Raw genomic sequence first — 26,546 nt, 5'->3', positions numbered from 1 at the left:
CTTGAAAACATTATGCTAAGTGAAATAAGCCAGATGCAGAAGGACAAATATTATATGATTCCACTTATAGACGTTCCTAGGATAGTCAAATTCATAGACATAAAGTAAAATAGTGATTACCAGGACTTGGGGGAGGGAGGAATGGTGACTTCTTGTTTAACAGATACAGAGTTTCCATTTGGGCTGATAAAAAATTCTAGAGATTGACAGTGGTGATGGTTGTACAACAATGTAACTATACTTAACGTAACTAAACTGTACACTTAAAATAGTTAAAATGGTAATTTTATAATATATATGTTTTACCACAATAAAAATGTGTCTTGTAAGCACAAAAAAAAAATATGACACAAAAAAATTGACAAAATCCAAGAAGAAACAATTCACTATTCATAGTGGAACACTTTAACATAATTTTCTCAGTAACTGATAAAATAATCAAACAAAAATAATAAAAAAGAATGTAGAATATTTGAACGACACAACTAGCAAAGCTGACTTAATGGACATATACAGAACACTACAACAAGCAATGTCAGAATACTGTTTTTTCTTGACCATGAAGAACATTTACAGAAATTCACCATTCACACCCTGAAATACTCTATAATAACAATGAATGATATACAGCTACACACAACAATATAAATGTATCTCACAAATGATAATGTTCAGCAACGCACACACACATACAGTTGGTTATTCCTATCCATACGGTTTTCGGTATCCTTATTGATTTTTTTTTTATCTCCTTGTTCTATCTGTTTCTGAGCAAGGTATGTTAAAATTTTCCATTTAACCAAACTAATACAACAAGAAATAGAGGCTCTGTACAATTCTATAAATATTAATATTATAGACATTGAATTTATAATTAAAAATATTTTCATGAAAAGAATTCTAGGCCTATAAGTGTCACTCTTAATTCTTCAAATGTTTATAGAAGAAAAAATACTGTTTCACACAAACTGCTAGGATCTGAATGTCTGTGTCCCTGCCTCCTTTGCAATCATAAATTGAAATTATAACCCCTAAGATTATGATATTAAGAGGTAGGGCCTTTGGGGAGACGATTAGATCATGAGGGCAGAGCCCTCATGAATGAGATTAGCGGTCTCATAAAAGAGGCTCCAGAGAGCTACCTTGCTCCTTCCACAAGGTGAAGACATCTCAAGAAGGTGACATTCTGTTTTATGAACCAAGGAGTGGGCCATTGCCAGACACAAATTTGCCAGGGCCTTGATCATCAACTTCCCAGCTTTCAGAATTGTGAAAAATAAATTTTTGTTGTTTTTAAGCCACCCAGTTTATAGTATTTTGTTATAGCAGCCCAAATGGAGTAAAACAAACTCTTCTGAATAAGGAAAAGAAAAGCAACACTTCTCAACTTACTATATAAGGCCAGGATAGCCTTGATGCCAAACTCCAACAAGAGCATTAAAAAAAGAAAAGAAAAGTTAAAACCCAATTGTGTGTGCATGTGTGTGTGTGGGGGGGGCTTTTATTTTAAGTTCAGGGGTACATGTGCAAGTTTGTTATAACGCAAACTCATGTCACAGGGGTTTGTGGTACAGATTATTTCATCTTCCAGGTACTAAGCCTAGTACCCAATAACTACGTTTTTAAAAATACCTATTTTTTCTGTAGAAACAAATTTCTATCATAAACATATTTTTAAAAATTGTAAACAAATGTTAGAAAACTAAGTCCAATAATATAAGGAAGGATAATACATCACAAGCAACCTGGGTTTATTCCAAGAATGCAAGATTGATTTATCATTAACAAATCAGCAATATAATGCATGGTATTAATAAAATAAAAGGATAAAAATCCATGTTATCAGTTCAATAACAGAAAATATATGATAAATTCAATACCTATTTTAAAACTTCCTCTCTGAGACCAGGAATAAGACAAGACTATTCATTGACATTACTTCTATTCAATATTATACTGAATTTCATAGACAATGCCAGAAAGCAAGAAAACTATATGATTAGAAAGTTTTCTTGTTCATTTGTGGGATTTTTTTTGTTTCTATTTTTGTTTATTTTGAGGCGGAGTCTCACTCTGTCTCCAGGCTGGAGTGCAGTGGTGTGATCTCACTGCAACCTGGACCTACCAGGTTCAAGCGATTATCCTGCCTCAGCCTCCCGAGTAGCTGGGACTACAGGCACCCTCCACCACGCTAGGCTAATTTTTTTTTTTATTTTTAGTAGAGACGGGGTTTCATTGTGTTAGCCAGGATGGTCTCGATCTCCTGACCTCATGAGCCACCTGCCCCAGCCTCCCAAAGTACTGGGATTACAGGCGTGAGCCACCATGCCCAGCCCAATTAGAAAGTTTTTAGAAGACCAGGCATGGTGTATTCCTGTAATCTCAGCACTTTGGGAGGTTGACATGGGAGGATAGCTTGAGTCCAGGAGTTGGAGACTAGCCTGGGCAATGTAGTGAGACTCTATCTTTATTTTTTTTTCAAAAAAGAGAGAAAGTAAAAAATACAATCATAAAACTAACATTATTTGGAGATAGCACAACAGTATATGTAGAAAATGTAAAATATAAAAATATGAGATTTTACAATTTAGCAAGAATATTGGACCCAAAGTTAACATAAAATCATATTATTTCTACATGCTTGCAACAAAAGTCAATTATAAAATTAGCCTTTTTTTTTTTTTTTTTGAGCTAGACTATCACTCTGTCTCCCAGGCTGGAGTGCAGTAGCACGATCCCGGCTCACTGCAACCTCTGCCTCTCAGGTTCAAGTGATTCTCCTGCCTCAGCCTCCTGAGTACAGGCATGTGCCAACATGCCCAGCTAATTTTTGTATTACAAAATTAAACTTTAAAAATACCATTTAAACTAGCATTAAAATATCAGCTATCTAATAAAGGTTGTTCAGTACCTCTACATACACACACGCACACAAACACACATAAACATTAAGATAAAATAATAAAATAAATGGAAGAATATATCTTGTTAATGGGTTGCCTGTCTCAATATTGTCAATATATTAACAAGCCTCATATTTTTATAGATTAAATAAAGGTCAAAATAAAATATTTTCAATATACTCCATATTTTCTACAGATTCAATAGAGTACCAATTAAAATCAGAGCAGGGTTTTTTTTTTTTTTTTAGAGAAACTGAGAAGCTGAATCTACAATTTATATAGAAATGCAAAGGGCCTAAAATAGCTAAGATAATTTTGAAGCAGAAGAACAAAGTGAGAGAACTTACACAATTATACATCAATACAGATGAAAGCTACTATATTTAATACAGAATGGAATTGGCACAATAATAGACAAATTGACCAATGAAACAGAATAGAGAGTCCAGAAACAGAACAACTCTATAAAGTCATGTAGTTTATGACAAAGGTAGCACTGCACAGTAACAGTGAGAAAAGGACCATCTTTTTATTCAATAGTGCTGTGTATGTAGACAATCTAACTAGATTTACACATGGAAAATATAAATCTTGACTTCACATTACACTATATTAAAAAACAATTTCAGGTGATTTAAGATCTAAATGTGCAAGCTAAAACAAGAAAGCTCCTGGAGCTACAGCAACCACTAAACAGATATGTTTATTTAAGCTTAAATTAATTACAATTAGTAACATTAAACATTTAGTAGCCCATTTTCACCAGCCACGTTTTAAGTGCTTGGTAGCCACATGTCCCATATATGCAGATAGAGAAAATTTACAACATGTCAGAAAGTTCTATTGGATAGCAGTGTTATAGAAGAAAACACAGGAATATATCTTCATGATCTTGAAGCAGGATATGTTTTCTTTAAAAGGATAGAAAGAATACTAAATAAAAAAGACAATATTGGCTGGGCATGGTGGCTCAGGCCTCTAATCCTAGCACTTTGGGAGGCCAAGGCAGGCAGATCACGTAAGGTCAGGAGTTCAAGGCCAGTCTGGTCAACATGGTGAAACCCTGTCTCTACTAAAAATACAAAAATTAGCCGGATGTCGTGACAGGTGCCTGTAATCCCAGCTACTCAGGAGGCTGAAGTGGGAGAATTGCTTGAACCCAGGAGGCAGAGGTTGCAGTGAGCCAAGATAGTACCACTTTACTCCAGTCGGGACAACAGAGTGAGATTGTCTCCAAAAAAAAAAAAAAAAAAAAAAGACAATATTGATAAATTGGAGCTCATTAATTGCTAATCAAAAATACCATTAAAAAGTATGGAATAGGTCTAAATACTATACTTCTATGAAGTAACCTCAAGTTTATATTTTTAAATGAAAAAAATCAAAGTAAGGAAGAATGTGTATTGTATGGAATGGTAGATACTAGACTTCTCTAATATATTTTGTTTTATCAGTTTATTTTGGAGCCATATAAATATTTCACATAATTATAAAAGAAAATTAAAATTTAAAAAGCAAGCCCTAAATTTGAAAGCAAATTGAAACAAACCTAGCTCTGTAAGTTGGTGGCTTAACTACACAGAGAGGAACTTTTCCAAGATACTTTAAAACACAATAATTTGACTGTACATGCCTACTGGACATTTATAAGGATGTGCCTTATAAGTGAAAAGAAAGGCAAAAACCTAAACTGTTACAGTATCATATTGTTCCCATAGTGCTGAAATTGTTTTCTAAGTCCATTGTTTGAGTCCTGTGTAATAACAAATGAGTAATTCTGCTGAGGTCAATGGAAACTGGGATTTGAGGCATAGGAGAAACACAAATGTAAGAGTAATGAAGTTAAGTAAAAACCTCGGAGTGCTGAACTAGAATTTGATTAGTATAAACATGTGATGTATTTTATCTTTTAAAAAGTGGAAAGCTCAGTAACTGAAAATACCTAGAAACACCAACTGACCCAGCAGCAATAAACACACCTATCGTTCAGATTATATCTCTAAATATCATCTTTCACTAAAAATAAGTGATAGGACTTTGAATAATGGCTGATTCAAGGTCTGGGAAAGGAAATGTACAAGATAATCTGGACAGCTTGTCAAACCAGAAAGCAAGGAAGCACTCAAAAGACTACTAAGATTCATGTGAAAAGGACTCAGGGTGTTATCATTGAGGAAAAGTGGGTGATGAGCACATGAGATATCTCTGTACTAGTTCTGCAACTTTATGTGAATCTATAATTATTCCAAAATAAAAGGTTTAAAACAAGATACACAAACATACTCACAAAGACTCAGGAGCAAAGCTCAACAGTTCCCAACTTACCAAAGTTAACATAATGTGATCATTAAAAAGATAATAATTGCCATGGATTGAGCCATATCAAACATGTTTAAGTCAATGAGCTCATAATGACACCTAAAAAAAGTCATTGGTCCTTTTAGTAAGATGGTCAGGAATCCGTTTATAATTTTGAATACTGCTAAACAAAGGGAAAGAATCAAACATTTATCCTGCCTTTCCTATGTGAACTGTACCTCAGGGTAATCAAATAGTTGAAGACCCGTTACAGAAATGTTGCAATTAATTTAAAAAAAGAAGAAGAGGAAATGATAGAATTAGAACAGGGGTTCTCAAAGTGTGGTCTATGAACCCTTTGGGTGTCTATGAGGTGAAAATAATTTTCAAAACAATGTTAAATATTATTTGCATTTTTCACTATATTTACACTTGCACTGATAATGCAAAAGCATTGGTGGGTAAAGCTGGGCACCATAGAAGGAGTCAAGGCAGTGGCTCCATACGGTACTGGTGATCATTACATTAATGATTGGACATTTGCAGGAAGAAAAATACCAGTAAGAATGTCCTGGAAAAAGCACTGATTATTATTAATTTGTTAAATCTCCACCATTAAGTACAAATCTTTTAAATATTTTGTGTGAGGAAACAGAAATGAAAAGTATGTTTAAAGTACTTCTGTTGCACACTGAAGTATAAACATATAAGGAAGGAAATAAATTAATAAAATAGAAAAAGTATTAAAACAGAAAGCAAATATACAAGAACGAGAACCCAAAACACCAAAAGTTAGCCTTGGAAAAACTAATATCATTAATAAACTACTTCCAAGTCTAGTCAAGAAAAATAAGCGGTGACAATAACACCAGGATTGAAAAGGGAAACATCACTACAGATCCTGTAGATGTGAAAAAAGTCACAAGAGGACATTATAAAAAACTTTATGCCAAAATATTCAAAAGTACATATAAAACTAATATATATCTGAAAAAAATAAAATGTATAGAAATAAGTGCAATAAAAATACAAAGAAATTTGATCTCAATTAAAATTTTCCCACAAAGAAAACTTTAAGTACACTGATCTTCACTAGTGAATTCTACCAAATATTTAAGAAAGCTGTATCACCAATCTCAGCAAACATGTCCAGGGAAAAGAAAAAAAAAGTGTGAGAGAGACAGAGAGACAGAATTTCCAACTTGTTTAACAGGGCCAGCTTAACCTTGATACCACATCTTATTAGTGTTTGGTAACACTAATAAGAAAAGAAAAAGACAAATCAACCTTAAAACCCACTATTAAGACTTCTTAATTGGTTGTTTTTATATTTTGCTTTTAAACAAAGCAGCTGTAGTTTTTGCTTAACAATTCTAAGGAATAACCATAACGTTTCTGAATTCAGAGTACATTTTGAAGGTATGTCATTAGAGTGCCCCTATGAACACAGAATATCTGTAGATGGTAACCAAATGGCTCTAGGAACAGCCAAGGAATATAAAGTGTTTATCTTTCTCTACAGCACAGGAGAATATGAGATTGCATATTTATTTCTAGATTCAAAACAAGTTCCAGATGAATATATAACCTTTTGTGTTTACAGTCCTTTCTTTTTCATAAATGCAGTATAAAAGAGACATGTAATTTATTTATATCCTGAACCATTATCTTACTCCATCAATTGAAACTGGGAACAAAATGAGTGGCTACCTTTATTATTTAGCTTTGTTTCTTAAGAACAACCCTTGCCAACAAATTCCTTACTTCCCATAATACTTTAGTCAGGATCCTGGACTGTAATCCATATTCATTTGAAGTTCTGCCAAATGTTAATATTTCTGATATTCATATGGCATGCATTTATTTGAGCATTGTAAAAACCTTTCAGCAATTTAGTCCACCTTCATTCCAACCTAGCTAAGTGAATTTAGTTGTTGAAATATTGTTTCCCTCTAACAGAAAATACTGAAGACAACAAAAGTCAGTAAATTACTAACAGTATGAGACATGTTGTCAATACTTTCCCACTTACATGTTTCCAAGGCATTGCTTTTCCCTTATGTCCACTCAAATTATAATGTTCCTTTTTATTTCCTTTTTACTGATTTGAGAGTCTCTATTATACATACTGTTAGGTTATCTATATGAATTTTTTAAATTTGAATTTCATATGTCATACAAACTTCCTTAGTTTCATCATTCTAAAGTTTTTTAAAGTGTGGTTATCAGCATCAAAGTCAAAATAGATATACAAAACATCCAGTTAACCTATGGAAAAGTCTACTTGTGGAATGTATGTTAAATAAAGCACCTTGAATGCCATAAACAGTCTACCACTGTTAACAAATGACATTGCAAAGAAGAAATATCCTATTTCCTACGCCCTCTGGCAAAAAAGAAGATGGTTTAATTCTAGAAGAACAATACACTAACATAACATTGGTATGTTCAAAATATGTATAACTTTCATGTGGAAATTTAATAAGGTCAGTTATACATTAAGTGTTTCATGCATTCTTGCTACATTAATATATTTATACCTTTAAAAATTGCCAATGCAATCAATGTTTAATAAGTAGAAATGTATATCTCAGAGGTACCATCTTAGATACCATTCTAAAAAAATTTAAATTGCCCATCAAAAATATTAACAGAAAAAAATGGACATGAGGTACACATTGTCTAATTGTTAAACAATCGATGGATCAATTTTGTTTATACCTTCAATATTATCAATTGGAAACATAGAGATAAAAACCATGTTTTCCTGAATTTCTTAAACTGATAATTTTTTAGTATTACAAGCTATGTTAATAGATACGGTAAACTTACTGTAAACTAAAATGAAAGAACTTAGAATTTGAGCCAAATATAAACACACATGCATCGACATGATTCTATAAGATTCAGACACACATTATAATCATTGTTAAATGTCATGTTTTTCAAATGATTTGAAATAAAATAAAAGCAATAAATATTTTATTTCTAGAATTCTGTTGTTATTAAGGCATTAAGGATACTGTGACAAGAATTCTTTTCTCAAGAATTAAGATCAGATCAATATGTAATTGAACAGGAAGAAGTAAATAACAAATGCCTTTGTGAATTACAAATACCCCATATTTATAAAAGTTATTTTATTCATTTTTTTATGAATTATACTTCATTGATTTATAAGGAAATATGCAGCCCACAAAAATAATTAGCAGACCAATGAGCTACCTAAAAAGCGAAATATCAACAATGATGGAAAAAGATTGTTCAACTGTATGAATGGAATGGTACAATATTCCTGAACATTTGAATAGTATATCTCTATTATTTTGTTTATCATTTACATAAGTTTAAAAATGTGGTAGAAAGGGGTTTTTTCCTCTGTTATTTCCTATATTTTTTCCTTTTAAATAGCTAATTTTCTTTCTAACTTCTAGATCCATCAGCCTTCCTATCACTTAAATTTCCTTTCTGGTCTAGTGAAAATGTATTTCTAAAAAGGTTCCTCACTCCCAAACTTTATAGCCATTACTGGTATTCTCATCTTTTTTTTTTTTTTTTTTTTGTTACAGAAAGCAATTAAATAAAAGAAATAAATAGTGAAGTTTCTTGGTAGGAAAAGTGTTTACATATTAAGTGCTCTGATACCTGAAATTTAGCATTATAATACACCCATTTCCTTCCCTTAAATTAACTGAGATTCCATTAAATAGTATCCACTGCAAATTTCACAATGTAATGATGTGCATATCTATTAATTCCTTTGTCACCTATAGAACTGGACTCATACTTAGTCCCAGACATGGCATTGAAGATTTTCATGCTAGCTCCAGAACCAGAAAATTCCTCTGTTATTAGTGTATGTCATGAGGAAGAAAATAATCATTGAAACAATACATTTGAAAATGACCTTTAAACTGCTAACCACATATACACATCTAAAGTAGAAAAGTGAGTTAAAGGTTTTCCCTCTATGCTGAACAGTGTTACCATCTAATTCATATATGTACATATTTATTCATTCAGTCAGCATTTACTAAGCATATCTCATATGCTGGATTCTATTATATCATGAAAATATTAAGTACGCAAAATTATAACACATGTAAATTTATTTTATTTACGGTTAACATCATTACTTAAGAAAGACTAGCTTACAAGACACTTTTCTTCTTATTTCCTAGAATAGTAAAACGAGGAATGCTTCATTTTCCTTCCTTAATTTCTACATATCTTCTCTTGTATCCAGTATTTCTATGAGAAGTCAAAAAATAATAATGTAGAATTGCTTAAAAATGTTGAGCTAATTCCACTCAAGAAGTTTGAGGGCCAGCTGCAGTGGCTCATGCCTGTAATCCCAGCACTTTGGGAGGCCTTGGTGGGAGGATCACTTGAGGCCAGGAGTTTGAGACCAGCCTGGGCAACATAGTGAGATCCCCATCTCAGGAAAAAAAAGAGTTTTGAAATGCCAAGGGCCACTAACAGATAAATTGGAGTATTTGAATCACTTAACTTTTAGATACATTTCTCCCAAATATAATATTTATTTATTTGTTAAGTGTATCTGTCCTCTAAAATAAATTAAATCCAAGTTGAATGGACTTTGGATGGTAACTGCACCTTTGAACACATGAATGTTTCTGCCATAAAAATTATTCATCTTTCCTCTTTGTAAAATATTATCAATAAAAACACAAAACAAAAGGGTGTCTAGTCCTATATCCAACAATCTATCAGTATAAACAGATGTTATGAACAGGCTTGTAATTTCTGTGTACTTAAACACTGCTATGGAGCTATTAGCTATGTTTTAGGGTGTCATTCCCAAAGAAGACACCTTCACCAAAATGGTATTCATGAAAAGTATAGACTAGAGAATACACTGTATTTTCTTAAATGGTATATCATATTCAACATCCAACTAAAATGCCATCTCTATCACAAAGCCTTCTCTGACTCCTTCCTCTCCACTCAAATGTTTTCTCATGTTCTCCTTCTCCCTTCCTTTAATCCCCATTGCAATTTATTTTTACATTTTATGTGGTTATTGTCATCTTTTAATAAAGGATTGCAACAATTTAAGTAAATGTCTCACCTTCCATGATATTATATTCATTTTATGCAGACTCTTACATATTTTTCATTCTTTAAATATTAGAGTGCCTTACACATCTATTGCTTATAAAATATTTTGGTATTTTATTTTGAATTTTAGACCTTTATGCCATATTACTTTTATTGTTCTTAAATAGGTTTTAATTTTTTACACTTGTTTCTCAAAAACAAACTGTAAGCCCCTTGAGGCCTAGGACAATCTTCTAATACTTCTATATTTTTCCTCTTTGTAAAATATTATCAATAAAAACACAAAACAAAAGGGTGTCTAGTCCTATATCCAACAATCTATCAGTATAAACAGATGTTATGAACAGGCTTGTAATTTCTGTGTACTTAAACACTGCTATGGAGCTATTAGCTATGTTTTAGGGTGTCATTCCCAAAGAAGACACCTTCACCAAAATGGTATTCATGAAAAGTATAGACTAGAGAATACACTGTATTTTCTTAAATGGTATATCATATTCAACATCCAACTAAAATGCCATCTCTATCACAAAGCCTTCTCTGACTCCTTCCTCTCCACTCAAATGTTTTCTCATGTTCTCTTTCTCCCTTCCTTTAATCCCCTTAGCACAGGATGTGCTAAGAAGGAGTGCTTAATTCAATTGATGACATGTTGCCAAAGGCTTGTCTAAGAAACATTCCAGAACATAGTTAGCAGCCAGCCATCTCCTGGTCAAAGGAATCAAATTCCATAAAGTTTGCTTACCATGGCATTGACATTAGCGTGATCCCCTTTCCTATTCCGAACCTGAATACAGGATATTGGCAAATTCAGTCCTACCCCAGTGGCAAGATTTCGCAGGTCAGCAGCATTGTACTCCCCACGCAACAGCAAACTGTTATTATCAGAACTAAGTCCTAGAGAGGCCCGATAGAGATAAGTCTGAGAAAGTCTCTCAACTGTAGTGACATCTATGGTGGCTGATGTCATGCAAGGATTTGAAACCATCTTCCTTCCATACCTCAGATCCTCTGTAGAGTGACAGCAGCTCTGAGGGCAACAGCCTGGGTTCTGGCACAACTTGGTACACATGACGAAAAGTAAGCACCCCAGAAATAAAAAGGAAATACAGGCCAAGGCAATTACTAAATACAAGTCCTGGGCAGAAAGCTGTCCTCCTGGTTCCCAGACATCTTCAAAGTCTGGAAGTAACTGAGGGACAGAGTTGCTCAACAGCACACCCAGAGTGACAGAGGAGGAAAGTGGTGGGTCTCCATGGTCCTGAACCACTACCACCACCCTCTGCTTAACTGCATCAGTGGGAAGAACTAAGCGAGCAGTACGGAGCTCACCTATATTGGCTGAAATTCTAAAAAGACTAGAGTCAGACGCCCGGGAGATGTGGTAGGAAAGCCAGGCATTGGAACCACTGTCTGCATCCTCTGCTACCACTTTTGTAACCAAGTGTCCAGTCCTGGCAGAGCGGGGCACAATTTCCACTGGAACAGAACCATTTCTGGGCAAGGGAAACAAGATAACTGGAGAATTGTCATTCTTATCTACCACAAACAAGTTTATAGTCACTGTCGCACTTCTGGGAGGAATGCCACCATCCCGGCCTTCTACCTGAAAGTGAAACCCCCTGAGCTGCTCAAAGTCAAAGGAAGTTTTGGCAGTGATGGCCCCACTGGATGATTCCACTGCCACCAAGCTAGAGGCTGGTGGCCCCTCAGAGATAACATCCAACAGCTCATAAGAGACAAGGCCATTCTTCCCCAGGTCGGGGTCCTGGGCAAACACTCGGCCTAGAGAGGCCCCAGGGCCATTGTTTTCAGCAACGAAAAGTTCCTGCTGCAGTTGAGGAAAGCTTGGTGTATTGTCGTTCACATCAGCAATTGACACAGTGATTATCCTTCGGGTGCTAAGTGGGGGTGAGCCACTATCTGAGGCCGTGATTAGGACTTGGTATTCACTGATCTGCTCCCGGTCCAGGGGCCCATCAATCAGCAGGCTGTAGTAGTTGTCAAAGGAAGCCGTCAGCTGAAAAGGGCCTCCACTGGACATGCTACAAATGACTCTACCATTGGAACCGAGGTCTTCATCCTTTACACTAAAGAGAGCAATCACTGTGCCAGGAGCAGCGTCCTCAGACACTGGGTTCCAAAGAGTCATGAAGTCCAGTTCAGGGGCATGATCGTTCACGTCAGTCACCTCCACCAACAGTTTGACGGTGCTAGCTAGACCAAAGGCACCTTCGTCCCTCGCCTCAATGTATGCCTCCAAGAGCGTTTCAGGCGGACCTAGTGAAGCAGCTACTTGCACCTCCCCACTTTTAGGGTGCACATGAAAGCGGTGTCGTAGCTCTGCTTGCGTGCTATTGCTTAGGGAGTATCGGACTTCCCCATTGGACCCTTCATCTGGATCCAAGGCTTGAACTTGGAATAACACAGTCCCATTGGGTGCAGTCTCTGGAACCTTGGTGCGGTATACGGAGCGCTCAAATACAGGCACGTTGTCATTTGTGTCCACCACAATGATAGTGACTTGTGCGTCTCCTGAGCGGGCAGGTAGCCCACCGTCCCGAGCTGTTAGCACCAGAAGGTGGCTGGCGCGCTGTTCGCGATCCAGTGCTTTCTCCAACACCAACTCTGGGTATTCGCTTCCGTCAACCCGCGATCCCATGTCCAGGCGAAAGTGCTGGCTGGGGCTTAGGCTGTAGCTTAGCATCCCATTGCTTCCCTCGTCGTCATCTTGAGCATTCGGGAGAGTAAATCGGGCTCCGGGCATCAGGAACTCCGGGATGTGCAGCTGCAAGTCGCCGGCAGGAAAGAGAGGTGAGTTGTCATTAGTGTCCAGGACGTGAACGCGAATCTTGTGCAGCTCCAGCGGGTCCTCGAGCACCAGGTCGTAGGTCAAGACGCAGGGAGCTTTGGCCCCGCACAGTCGCTCGCGGTCTGCCGGCTCTCTGACCACCAAGCTGCCGCTTGCCAGGTCCACCCCGAAGTAGAGCTCGCGGTGGCTGGAAAGGAAGCGAAAGTTCCGCGAGGACAGAGTGGCCGCTGGCAGCCTCAAGTCCGCGGCGACATTGCCTACGGCTACGCCCCGCTCCGTCTCCTCCGGCACTGAGTACTCGAGCTGTCCGGCGGCAGCGCAGCAGGAAACCCACAAACATAGAACGGCCACCCCCCAGCCTACCATCCTCCCTCTGGGCATCCACGTTCGACCAACGCGGTCCACCAACGCTGACCCAGGACCATGCTCCGGACTCCCGGAGAGCACGAGCCGCGGGAAAGAGCACGCTCCGGCCGGCCGTCACTGCTCCGGGCTAGAGATACTCAATGACCTCCGACGTTGCGCCTCCGGAACGCCGGCATTGCCCGGGCTGGCCGGCTGGGAGCCGGGCTTGCTAGGCTGGAGGCTGGGCAGCCGTCTGGGAAAGCGAAGCCGGCCCGGTGTTGAGGAGCGCAGCGCCGCCTAGGGGTGTAGAGACGAGGCTGCCCGCCCGGTGCGAGAGGTGCCGTCTCCAGTAGCAGCGAGCGGGCTGGGGTCTCGCCCACAGCGCTGGCAGGGGGCGCCGGGCGGAGCCTGGGAGACGCCCTGAGACACTAACAAGTCTCTCCTTAAACGGCGTTTTCTAGGGCAACGCCCTGAGGCTGTCCCTGGAGCCTTAACCTCCACAACCTCTGCCTGCAGACTGCTGGTAACTGGGCTGAGCCTGCCAGCCTTTGGGAGCCGCGCGTCGAGTCCCGGCGCTCCGACCCCGGCGCACCTCTCCCGCGGAGAGGGCGGGACTCCGCGTGGAGCCGCCGGGCGGAGGCGGAGAGAGGCGGGACCGTGAACGTGAGGAACCACGCCTTCTAGGCTTAAGGAAACAGCAGCCACCCAAACAAGTGCTGCGCGGCTTTCCGCCCTGGATCCTGCTGCGATTTGAAGTCTGTCCTGCACCCTCTTGTATCCCAGGAGTTGCCAAGAGTGCAGTAGAGACGACAAGGAGGGAAAGATTGGGGAATAGTGTTCGCATCCGACTGCCTGCGGACTCTGGCTTTTCGAGGCAGCAGAGCCAGCGAGCTCAAGGCTTTTTTGCGTGACAGCAGTTTCTCCTTCCCCAGGAGGCTCTACTTGGGAGTGCTTTGCAAACGGCTCTTGACAATCTGGGTGAAAGAGGGAGTCATAAACCAGTCAATACCAACAACTAGAAACTCAAAGATTTGACAACCTGTCCCCAAAGAGGACGTGAGAAGAAGTGGAGGGGAAAGTACTGAGATGCTCATCAGAGTTTGGCCAGGAAACTACTCTGTAAATTTTCTTTCTGTAAATATTTAGAAAACACCATGAGGCAGGATTAGAATAGGCTGGATGCCCATCCTTTCCCCAGCCTCGCTTTTAATTTAGTCATCTACATGGAATTTGGGACAGTGATCAGTTCTATGAAAAACATCTCTGAGCCACAACAAATACACCAAAATTCTGCCTAACACCCTACAACCAGTCCCTTTCCCTAAGAAGGTGAGCCAAAAGGAGACTCATTGACTATTGACTGTTAAGCACTAAATTCCTCATTCAAATCCTTCTTTTAATACAGGGGCACTGTTCAAAGACCCAATAATCAGAATTTGAAAGGCAAAATCTGAACACAGATCAAGAATTAAACTTTCCAGGACATATTTTCTGGTAGAAACCTGCCTAAAACTAACGATAATTATTGAAGCTGGGTGATGGTACATTGGGGTCAGTTACACAATTCTCTCAACTTTAGTGTATGTTTGAATTTCCTTCCTTCCTTCGTTTCTCTTCCCTCCTTCCTTCCTCCCTTCTTTCCTTCCTTCCTTCCTCTTTCTCTTTCTTTCTCTCTTTCTTTCTTTCTCTCTTTCCTTCTTTCTTTTGAGATAGGTGTCTTGCTTTGTTGCCCAGGCTGGTCTCAAACTCCTGAGCTCAAGTGATCCTCCCAACTCAGCTCAGTTTCCCAAAATGCTAGGATTACAGATACGAACCACTGCACTCACCCTGCTTTTTTTTTTTTTTTTTTTTTTTTGAGACAGGGTCTCGCTCTGTCGCCCAGGCCGGAGTGCAGTGGTGCGATCTCAGCTCCTTGCAACTTCCCCCTCCCAGGTTCAAGCAAGTCTCTTGTCTCAGCCTCCCAAGTAGCTGGGATCACAGGCACACAACACTATGCTCAGCTAATTTTTGTATTTTTAGTATAGACAGGGTTTCACCATGTTGCTCAGGATGGTCTCGAACTTAGCCCACCTTGGCCTCCCAAAGTGCTGGGATTACAGACGTGAGCCCCGCGCCACCGCGCCCAGCCTCAACGTGCATATTTCTATAATATTTTAAATATTTTTAAATTGCCGATTAAAATGGTGGAGAGAGGGGTAGCTCTGGCATTCTCTTTTTAACACTAAGAGTAGGATTGATAACTCCAGTGCTCCACCAAAAACCAGTTACCTCCCCTGAACACACAAACCTATTCCTTATCTCTTTCAGGGAACTAGAAAAAGCACACTGTGATATAAGGCAATGTAAGTAGTAATACTCCTTGGCTAGTTTGCCTTTTTGAGTTAAGAAACCAAAAGATCATTGATACCAAATCTCAGATAAAATTAAAGGAGGAAACATGTCAGCCTATTAGGTAGAGTCACAAGTACAGACCTCAGTAGACCTCACCAGGATGCAAAACAGTCCATAAAAAATAACTTATTCTTCACCAAACTTCAAAACCAAAACTAATTTTCTGCTTCAATGCCAGAGATTAGTATTTTCATTTCTTTATTTTAAATTAATGCTGCTAAGCAAGCTAACTGCTTTGAATGAAAGGTTATTCTTTCTGTCTTAAACAGATGAAATACAAAAGGAAAGATGTACCCAACTTTTGGCAGACCCCTTACTTTTAGATCTGCAGCCAAGCCTCCAATAATACCAGGTTAAGGAATTCTGAGCTGCACCTAGAGGAATAGTATGTGTGGGTGTAGATAGGGCATGAGGAAAAAGGAAAAATGCATACAGAAAACAGCATGGGAAATCTTCACAGAAACTCCTCCTCCTTCACACTTTCTCAGATTTTTGGGTTCCCTTTTCCCATTTCTCTATTTAAACTGCCACTGACGTCTATTTTCAAAAGATTTCATTTGTAAAAAGAATACGGAAAGCATCCACCTAGCAGGATTTGTCCCTCCATTTGCCTCCCTAACTTTTGGCATAACATTGGATTCTTATTCAAGTAAACTGGGATTTGTGAGAAAGTAACATTTAAGAGAGAAGTATATCCCAAAGATAAGGAAGGCTAAAGAATTTTGCCACTTAGATAAGATAACCAGATAAACATTAAAATTATGAATTAACAAAACTTCTCTTTAGCAGGACCTTTCATTGCTGGTATTTCATTTTGTCCTTTTTTTGAGATAGAATCTTAGTTCATCATCCAGACCGGAGTGCAGTGGCATGAACATGGCTCACTGCAGCTTCTGCCTTACCAAGCTCAGGTGATCCTCCCACCCCAGCCTCCTGAGTAGCTGGGATTACAGGTACATGCCACCATGCCTAACTAATTTTTAAAAATAGTTTGTAAAGATAGGGTCCCACCATGTTGCCTAGGCTGGTCTGGAACTCATAGGCCAAATGCCACCATGCCCAGCTAATTTTTTAATTTTTTGAAGAGATGAGGTCTCACTATGCTGTCCAGCTGGTCTCAAACTCCTGGGCTCAAATGATCCTCTCACCTTGGCCTCCCAAATTGTTACAGCAGATATGAGCCACTGCATCTGACCAAAAATGTATCTTTATATAATTCTTTTTTTCTATTTCACCTTCATAGTGTGACCCTAAAAACTTAAAGTCATACTCCCATTGGTCAAATAAGTGCTGACATGAGGAGGCCTAGCTGTTTCATTCTAAATACTATGTATGTAGTAATAGTGTCCAAAACTGCAGTCTTACAATGAGGGAAAACCATTCTCATGGTCCACCTGTTGTCCTTGATATGCCACTGACTGAAGACAAACTAGATTTCCATTGCTGGAAGTAAAAATCTGAAATTTATTTGTATCTCAAAAATTTTTCTTGCATGATGTCTTTGGATTTTTTCCCCTTTGTATATGTATTTGGTCTCTTTGAAGACATCTGTTAGCAGTATACTGTATCTCTTTTTTCTGTATTCCAAAGCTATACTTTTCTCTCCAACTCTTTAAAATTCTTTATTCTTTTCCGCTCATTTTTCCCAACGTTCTCAAGTGTTTCTTTTTCTTCTTGACTGTATGGAAGCAGAGCCTGTTCACTTTTTTACTGCTTGCAGTATAGCCATATTTACTGTTTGATGGAGTAGTTTATGTGTGACATCGTTTTAACATATCTTCAACTGACGAGAGCTGGCAGCTGCAGGGCAACTTGTCATCCAGAGTTTTCTCCTTACTTTGCCACACCCTTAGGTTCAATCGTGAAATAACAGTGCATCTGCTCACTGTCATATTTAGTCCTGCCTTCTCTCCTATTTTGTATCGACGAATAGGATTATGAGAAAATCCTGCCTTCAGCCTCTGTACCTAGATCTTTTTTGTTCCAAAACAAGGAGTCATTGGTTTTGCATCTCAGTGAGAATCACTACTCTAGAAAACACCAAATTGCCAGCCCTCTCCAAGATCTCCAGTGACAGATATCCTCTCCTAGTATTTGTATATCTTGGTCCAATCTTCATTGCACTTAGTAACTTATGTTTTTTATTATTATTATTATTATTTTAGAGAAAGAAAGAGGAAGAAAAAGGGGGAGAGAGAACAGGATTCTTGCTCTATTGTCTGGGCTGGAATACAATCTAAAAATAGGTATTAAAAACCTCTTTTATGCCAATAATTGTGCTTAACAATGGAGACAGGAAAGAATAAGGGAAGAAAATAACAAACAAACAGCCAACCAATATTTCATTTAAGTCTGTGAAATGCTATGCAAATGCTGAAGAGTGATTTACTTTGAATTATGTGGTCACTTACAAAATAGGTGTAATATGATACTGACAAAAATGTATGTTCTGTGGACCTGGGTTGGATAATTCTATGAATATTCACTAAGTTTACTTATTCCAGGTCTAAGTTTGAATCACAAATGTCCCTATTCATTTTCTATATCGTTGATCCATCGACTATTAACAATGTGGTGTCAAAATCTCCCGCTATTATTGTGCGGGAGTCCAGGTCTCTTTATAAGTTGTAAAGAACTTGTCTTATGTATCTGGGTGCTCCTATATTGGGTGCATATATATTTATAATCATTAACTCCTGTTGTTACATTGATCCTTTTACCATTATGTAATGTCTTTCTTTGTTTCTTTTAGTCTTTGTTACTATTAAAGTCTATTTTGTGAGAGACGGAAGTTACAACTCCTGTTTTTTTTTATTTTTGCTCTCCATTTAATTGGTGAATCTTCCTCCATCCCTTTGTTTTGAGTCTTTGTATGTCATTGCTTGTGATATAGATCTGGATACAGCCTACCGATGGGTTTTGACTTTTTATTCAATTTACCTGTCTGTGTCTTTGATTGGGGCATTTAATCCATTTAAATTTAGAATTAATATTAATATTTGTGAGTTCAATATTGTCATTTAATGCTAGCTGGCTATTTTGCCCATTAGTTGATATAGATTCTTCATTATAGAGATACTCTTTACGTTTTGGTAAGTTTTTGGGATGACTGATACTGGTTGTTCCTTTCTATTTGTAGTGCTTCTTTCAGAAGCTCTTGTAAAGCAGGCCTGGTGCTGACGAAATCTGAGTGCTTGCTTGTTCGTGAAAAACTTTATTTTTCCTTCACTTATGAAGCTTAGTTTGGTGGGATATGAGATTCTAGGTTGAAAATTCTTTTCTTTGAAGATATTGAATATTAACCCCCACTCTCTTCTAGTTTGTAGGGTTTCTGGTGAGAGGTCTGCTGTAAGTCTGATAGGCTTCCCTTTATGGGTGATGTGACCTTTCTCTCTAGCTGCCCTTAGAATTTTCTCCTTTATTTCAACCCTAATGAATCTAGTGATTATGTGTCTTGGAGTTGCTCTACTTGAGGAACATCTTTGTGGTGTTCTCTGGATTAACTGGAGTTGAGTATTGTCCTGACTTACTAGATTAGGAAAGTTTTCCTGAATAATATCCTGAAGAATATTTTCCAACTTGGATTCAGTCTCTTCATGATACTCAGGTATACCTATCAATCGTAAATTAGGTCTTTTCACGTAGTCCCATATTTCTTGGAGACTTTCCTCCTCCTTTTTACTCTTTCTTCTCTAATCTTGTCTTCTCATTTCATTTCATTAAGTTGGTCTTTGAACTCTGATATCCTTTCTTCTGCTTGATCAATTCGACAGTTAAAACCTGTGCATACTTTGTGAAGTTCTCATTGTGTTCTTCAGTTCCATTAATTCACTTATATTTCTCTCTAAGTTGTCTATTCTGGTTAGCATTTCATCAAACCTTTTTTCAAGGTTCTTAGTTTCTTTACATTGGGCTAGAACATGTTCTTTTAGGTCACTAAAGTTCCTTATTATCCACTTTCTGAAGCCTAAATCTGTTAATGGAATGCACTCATTCTCCATCAGGCCTTGTTCTCTTGTTGATGAGGAACTGTGATCACCTGTAGAAGGAGAGCGGCATTCTGATCTTGGGTATTCTCAGCCTTTTTACGTTGGTTTCTTCCCATCATTGTAAGTTCATCTACCTGTTGTCTTTGTAACTGCCTACTATCAAATTAGGTCTCTGAATGGACGTCCAACTTGTTGATTCTGAGCACCAAAATCTGAGCAACCCACTGTGCCGGCCAAAACAGTGGCACGAAGATTTATGGTGCTTTTCTGCCTGGGAATCTCCGGTCTGGCTTCTCTCTTGAGTCCCTTCTTCAATCAGGCAAATGGGCGACTCTGCCTTCCCGGAGCTCCAAATGTCGACCAAAAGGGGACCCAGTCCTGCTTACTCTGCACCAAGAACCACCATGCCGGCCACAAGAGTCGCCCTGGTGACCCGTGGGGCTCCTCTGCTGGGAATCTTCCGGTCCGTGGGTAACAAAAATTTGTCTGAAAGTGTGGCATCCTCTCGTTCTGTGCGCTTTCTCTGGGAGCTACAATCCCGAGCTGCTAGTGATCAGCCATCTTGGATCTCTCTACTTACGTTTATATACATTATGGTTGAGGTTCAAATGTTTTACAGAGTTTCATCAAAGACGTAACTTTATTTTTTTGTCTGCTTTACTTTTTGTTGTTTTTGGAGTTTTATGGAGGATAAGAGACAGTTAAATATACATTTTCATTTATCTATAGTTGGTAGAAATATCACTTTTTGCTTAGTGGGATTTCCACATTTTGACGGTATGTGGGAAAGTTACAATTTTTGTATTTATTTTTTAAACTAGTTGTTTCATTGAACTGTTTTTTAGTTATATTTTTTCCTTTGATTCTCTGGGATTTTACAAGCATAATATTATATTGACTATAAATTTTATCATTTAATAATATATTTTATCCTCCTTTCTAACATTTTATATATATATGCTGTATATATATATATACACACACATGTAAATATGTATATATGTATGTAAATATACACATATACATCTTATCTTGTGTTATCTAGAACATCCAAGTCAATATCAAACAGTAGCCAAGAAGTGTCCTGTTATGCTTACTTTTTTTATGGGAGTAATTCTTGTGTTTACTGTTTAAAATTTAGATGGCTAGTGTTTGATGATGACTGTCCAATTTTTATTAAAGTTCCTTAAAATATCTACCATATAATATAGTAAAGCTTTTTTTAGAGAATGTTGTATCAGCAGATTTTTATTACAGGTTAGGCACTATCTAATAAACTAATGTCAGGTAGAATGGTTTGGTAGTGGTTACAGGCCTCGCTTTTCAGACATGGCTGATTTTACCTACAGCACAGAGGAAAATTTAGTGTGAATGTTTATCAAATATATAGAAACACGAAACTTGAAAGTAGGCAAAATATATTATGTGATTGAACCATACAGATTAGCTCTTAATACAATGACATTCAGCAAATTTGAGGGTTTTTTTTTTAAGTAAGTATAAAAGTCTAGGACTTTTTGATCTGTGGCTTAATATCATCAGTAAAGAAGACATGAATTATAGTTGTCAATCTATTGTGAAAAAACTGTATTTTATGTCAGTTAAAAAATGCATTAGCTGGGTATAGTGGTGTGCACCTGTAGTCCTAGCTACTTAGGAAGCTGAGGCAGGAGGATTTCTTAAGCCCAGGAGTTCAAGGTTAGAGTGAGCTATGATTGCCCCACTGCACTCGAGCCTAGGCAACATAGCAAGACCCTGACTCTGAAAAAGTAAACAAATACAATATTGTGCTCCCTTACTACATACGTAGTGTTTAGAATGAAAGGGCTAGATATCCTACTCTTGGAACCGATTTGATGAACCAAAGTATGACTTTAAGTTCTAAGGACCACACTTTGAAAGTGAAATAGAAAAACTGAGTCTAACTAATTGCATAAAACAATATGTAGAACTCTATTGTTGGACCAAAAACATATGTAACAAATTTGCCAATTATAGTATAAAAGAGGTGTATGGGAGAACAGCTGTATCTGATAAGGAAATGACACCAGATAGTAATATGAATCCACAAGAATAAATGAATAGAATTAGCAATGATGAAAAATAAATGCTATAAATATATATAATTTTTCTCCTTTTTTCTCTTAGTGCCTCTAAAAGATATAAAATTACATAAAGTAATAATTATTATAGCAATGTATTGTTGGGTATAAAATACCTATAAATGTGCATTGGTTTTCTGTGGCTGCTGTGACAAATTATTACACACTGGGTTGCTTAAGACACAGGCTTTCTCCCAGTTTTGGAGAGGAGAAGTCAAAACTCAAGATGTTGGCAGGGCTGCACTCCCTTTAGAGGCTCTAGGGAGAATCTGTTTCTTGCCTTTTCCAGGTTTTGGTGGCTGTTGACATTACTCCAATCTCTGCCTCCATCTTCACATAGCCTTTTTCTCTGTGTCTGTTTTCTCATCTTCTATTTCTTATTTAAAAAACAAAACAAAACTTTTCATTGTAATTAGCCCCCACCTGGAAAATTCAAAATAACCTTATCCCCAAATCCTAATGTAATTATGTCTTCAAAAACTGAATTCCAAATGAGATCACAGGTTCCAAAGGTTAGTATGTGGACATATATTTTTGAGGCCCACAATGCAATCCACCAAAAGATGTAGTATGTGTAACAATAATATAAAAGGTGGAAGAGGAATAAAGCTATCTAGAAGAAACATTTTTATATTTCACTAGAATTCAGTTAATATAAATCTGAAGCTGATATCAATAAGTGAAAATGTATATGGTAAACTCTAGAGAAACTACTGTGAAAATAATTCAAAAGATATAGTTTCAAATTTATTTTTAAAATACCATGTTACATTCTAAAATATTCACTTAATAAATAGAAGTCAGTAAATTAAAAGTATAGGAACAAAAGAGAATTAAGATATATTAAAAAAGTAGTAAAATGACAAACATAAATCCAAATATATCAACATCATGTGAATGGATTAAACAACCAAATCAAAAGGCAGAATTGTCAGACTACAATTTTTAAGAAAATAAGATCCAACTATGTGTTGTCTACAGGAGACACTTTTGGATTCAAAGATACAAACAGGTTGAAAGTAAAAGAATGGGAAAACATATATTGTGCAAACAGCAACCACAAGATAGCTGGAGTGACTACACTAATATTAGACAGAACAAACTACAAGACAAAAAAATGTTACTAGAAATCAAGAAGAACATTTTATAATAACAAAAGGGCCAATTAGGAAGATATAGCAACTAAAAAGAGATTTGCACCTAATAATAGAGCCCCAAAATGCATGAAGCAAAAGCTGGCAGAAATTAAGGGAAAAGTAGACAATAGTTATAATTGGAGACTTTAATACTCCACTTCCAATACTAGATAACAACTAGGGAGAAGACCACTAGGAAATAAAAGATATGAACAACAACAACAAGAAAGATATGAACAACACTAAAACCAACTAACCTGAAGAATATCTGTCTTAGTCTGTTCAGGACATTATAAGAAAATACCATATACTGTGTAGTTAATAAACAAGAGAGATTTATTTTCACAGTTCTAGAGGCTTGGAAGTTCATGATCCAGGCACCGACGGATTTAGTGTCTGGTAATGGGCCACTTTCTGGTTCATGGATGTCACATTCTTGCTGTGTCCTCACATGGTGAAAGAGGCAAAGCACCTCTGTGGGGCCTGTTTTATAAGGACACCAATCCCATTCATGAGGGCTCTGCCCTCATGACTTAATTACCTTTGAAATGTCTCACCTCCTCATGCCATCATCATGAGAATTAGATTTCAATATATGAATCTGGGGGACACAAACATTCAAACCATAGCAACATCTACAAAACATTCAGCCAACAGCAGCATAATATACATTCCTCTCAGTTTCACATGGAACATTATCTAAAACAATCCTCAATAAGTTTATAAGGATTGATACTATCCAAAGCATTCACCTTGAGACTTGGAATAGGACAAGGATGCCCACTTTCACCACTTCTATTCAACAGTCCTAGCCAGAGAAATCAGGCAAGAGAAAGAAATAAAAGGCATCCAAATAGGAAGAGAAGTCAACCTGTCTCTCTTAGCAGACAATATAATTTTATACCTAGGAAACCCTATATTCTCTGCCAAAAAGCTCCTAGATCTTATAAAACCTCCAGCAAAGTTTCAGCATACAAAATCAATGTACAAAAATCAGCATTTCTATACACCAACAACATCCTAGCTGAGGGCCAAATCAAGCACACAATCCCACTTACAATAGACACACAAAAATAAAATATCTAGGAATATAGCTAATCAGGGAGGTGAAAGATCTCTACAAAAAGAATTATAAAACACTGCTGAAAGAAATCAGAGATGATACAAATACATTCCATGCTCCTGGGTAGGAAGAAACAACATTGTTAAAATAACCATACTGTCCAAAGCAATTCGGAGATTCAAAGATGTTCCTATCAAACTACCAACATTATTTTTCATAGAATAGAAAAACAAACTATCTTAAAATTCATATGAAACCAAAAAAAGAGCTCAAATAGCCAAAGCAATCCTAAGCAAAAACAAAAACAAAAAGAACATCACACTACCCAACTTCAAACTATACTACAAGGCTATAGTAATCAAAACAGCATGGTACTAGTACCAAAACAGACACATAGACCAATGGAATATGTTAGAGAACCCAGAAATAAAGCAGCACACCTACAATCATCTAATCTTCAAAAAAGTGAACAAAAACAAGCAATGGAGAAAGTACTTCCTACTCAATAAATATTGCTGGGATAACTAGCTAGCCATATGCAGAAGATTGAAACTGGATTCCTTCCTTTCAGCATGTACAAAAATCAACTTGAGATGGATTAAAGAGTTAAATGTAAAACCTAAAACTATAAAAACCATAGAATAAAACCTAGAAAACATCATTCTGGGTATAGCCCTGGCAAAGATTTCGTGACAAAGATGCCAAAAGCACTTGCAGCAAAAACAAAAATTGGCAAATGGCGCCTAATTAAAGAGCTTCTGCACATCAGATTATTGGGGTGGAGCAAGATGGTAGAATAGAAGCCTACACTATTTTCCCCCCATATGAACATCAAATTGTAACAACTATCTGCACACAGAAAAGCACCATTACAAGAACTAAACATCAGGTAAGCAATCATAATACCTGGATTTAACAACATATCACTAAAAGAGGCATTAAAAAGGGTTGGAGAGATAGTCTGGAATCACCACCACCACCTCTCCTATATCCCCCAACAGCAGCTGAGCAATGGATAGTCTGTGTACTTGGGGGAGGTAAAGCACAGCAACTGGGGAACTTTACATTAAACTCAGTGTTGTCATAGCAGGAAACAACATCGTGCTGGACTCAGCCAGCAGCCTGGGAGCTGAAGCGCATGACGGGAGCTTTTGGAATAGACCTAGCCAAAAGAAAATAACTCATCCCAGCAGTCAGAACTTGAGTTGCTCAGCAAGTCTCACCACTATGGGCTTAAGTGCTCTGAGGTTCTAGGTATACCTGAAAGGCAGTCTAGAACACAAGGATTCCAATTCCTAGGCAACTCCTAGTGCTGGGTTAGGCTCAGCACCAGAGGGCTAGGGTGGCACATGACCTAGGAAGTCATCAGCCAGGGCAGCTAAGGGAGTGCTTGTACCACCCAACCCCTAATCCCAGTCAGTGAAGCTCACAGCAACAAAAGTGACTCCTTCATTCTGCTTAAGGAGAGGAGAGCAAAGAATGAAGAGGACTTTATCTTGCATCTTGGATACCAGCTCAGCCACAGTAGGATAGAGCACTGGGCAGAGTCATGAGGCCCCCATTCCAGGCCCTAGCTCATGGATGACATTTCTAGACACACCCTAGACCAAAGGAAAAGCCATTGCCTTGGTGGGAAGGACCCAGTCTTGGCAAGATTGATCACCTGCTGACTAAAGAGCCCTTATGCCCCAAATAACCAGCCGTGATATCCAGGTAGCATGCTGTGGGCCATAGGCTCTGAGATGTGTTGACTTCAGGTGTGATTCAGCACATGCCTAGCTGTGGTGGCTGCAGTGAATGAATCCTTCTGTTTGACAAAAACAGAGGAAAAAGTAACGGGGACATTGTCTTGTACCTTTGGTACCAGTTTGGCCACATTGGAGTAGAGCAACAAGCATGCTCTTGGGGTCCCCAGGTCCAGGCTTTGGCTCTTGGACAGCATATTTGGATCTTCCCCAGGACAGAGGGGTGCCCACTTCCCTGAAGAGTGAGTCCCAGGCCTGGCAGCATTCAGCACAAGATAACTGAACAGCCCTTAAGCTTTAAGTGAACGTCAGCAGTGGCCAGGCAGAATCCTTGTGGACCAATGGTAGTATTGGCCATGGGGAGAGGCAGCTCTGCATGTGGAAAGAGGAGAGAAGAATAGGAAGGACTTTATCTTGTGGTTTGAGTGCCAGCTTAGCCACAGTCAAATAGAACATCAGGCAAATTTCTAAGGATTTTGATGACAATCCCTGGCTCCCAGGTGGCATCTCTGGACCTTTCCCTAAAGGGAAGGATGCAAACTTGGCTGGTGTCACCACCTGTTGTTCATAGAGCCCTAAGGCCTTGAGTGAACATAGGTGGTAATTAGATAGTGGTTGCAGTGGGCCTTGGACAAGACCCAGTGCTGTGCTGGTTACAGGTCTGACCCAGCTCAATCCCA

General features: G+C 38.1%; 4 protein-coding genes across 4 annotated transcripts in view; all 4 read right to left on the bottom strand.

The window, feature by feature from the left end:
- LOC105726972 (protocadherin alpha-9) overlaps positions 1–26,546 on the bottom strand; it is a 137,264-nt gene that overhangs the window by 42,369 nt on the left and 68,349 nt on the right.
- The window catches only part of LOC135268088 (protocadherin alpha-12-like), a 150,231-nt gene that overhangs the window by 76,890 nt on the left and 46,795 nt on the right, over positions 1–26,546 (bottom strand).
- PCDHA13 (protocadherin alpha 13) overlaps positions 1–26,546 on the bottom strand; it is a 61,212-nt gene that overhangs the window by 1,134 nt on the left and 33,532 nt on the right. The window lies entirely within an intron of this gene.
- On the bottom strand, positions 9,538–13,461 carry PCDHAC1 (protocadherin alpha subfamily C, 1). Its single transcript, XM_064366406.1, has one exon. The coding sequence runs from the start codon at positions 13,459–13,461 to the stop codon at positions 11,005–11,007; it is 2,457 nt and encodes an 818-aa protein (XP_064222476.1). The 3' UTR covers positions 9,538–11,004.

The sequence above is a fragment of the Aotus nancymaae genome, unplaced genomic scaffold, assembly GCF_030222135.1.
Source record: "Aotus nancymaae isolate 86718 unplaced genomic scaffold, 86718_ANA_hifiasm-v0.15.2.pri h1tg000064l_1, whole genome shotgun sequence".
NCBI classification, from domain to species: domain Eukaryota; kingdom Metazoa; phylum Chordata; class Mammalia; order Primates; family Aotidae; genus Aotus; species Aotus nancymaae.
The sequence above is the reverse complement of the archived record's forward strand: the minus strand, read 5'-3'. Positions and strand labels throughout refer to the sequence as shown.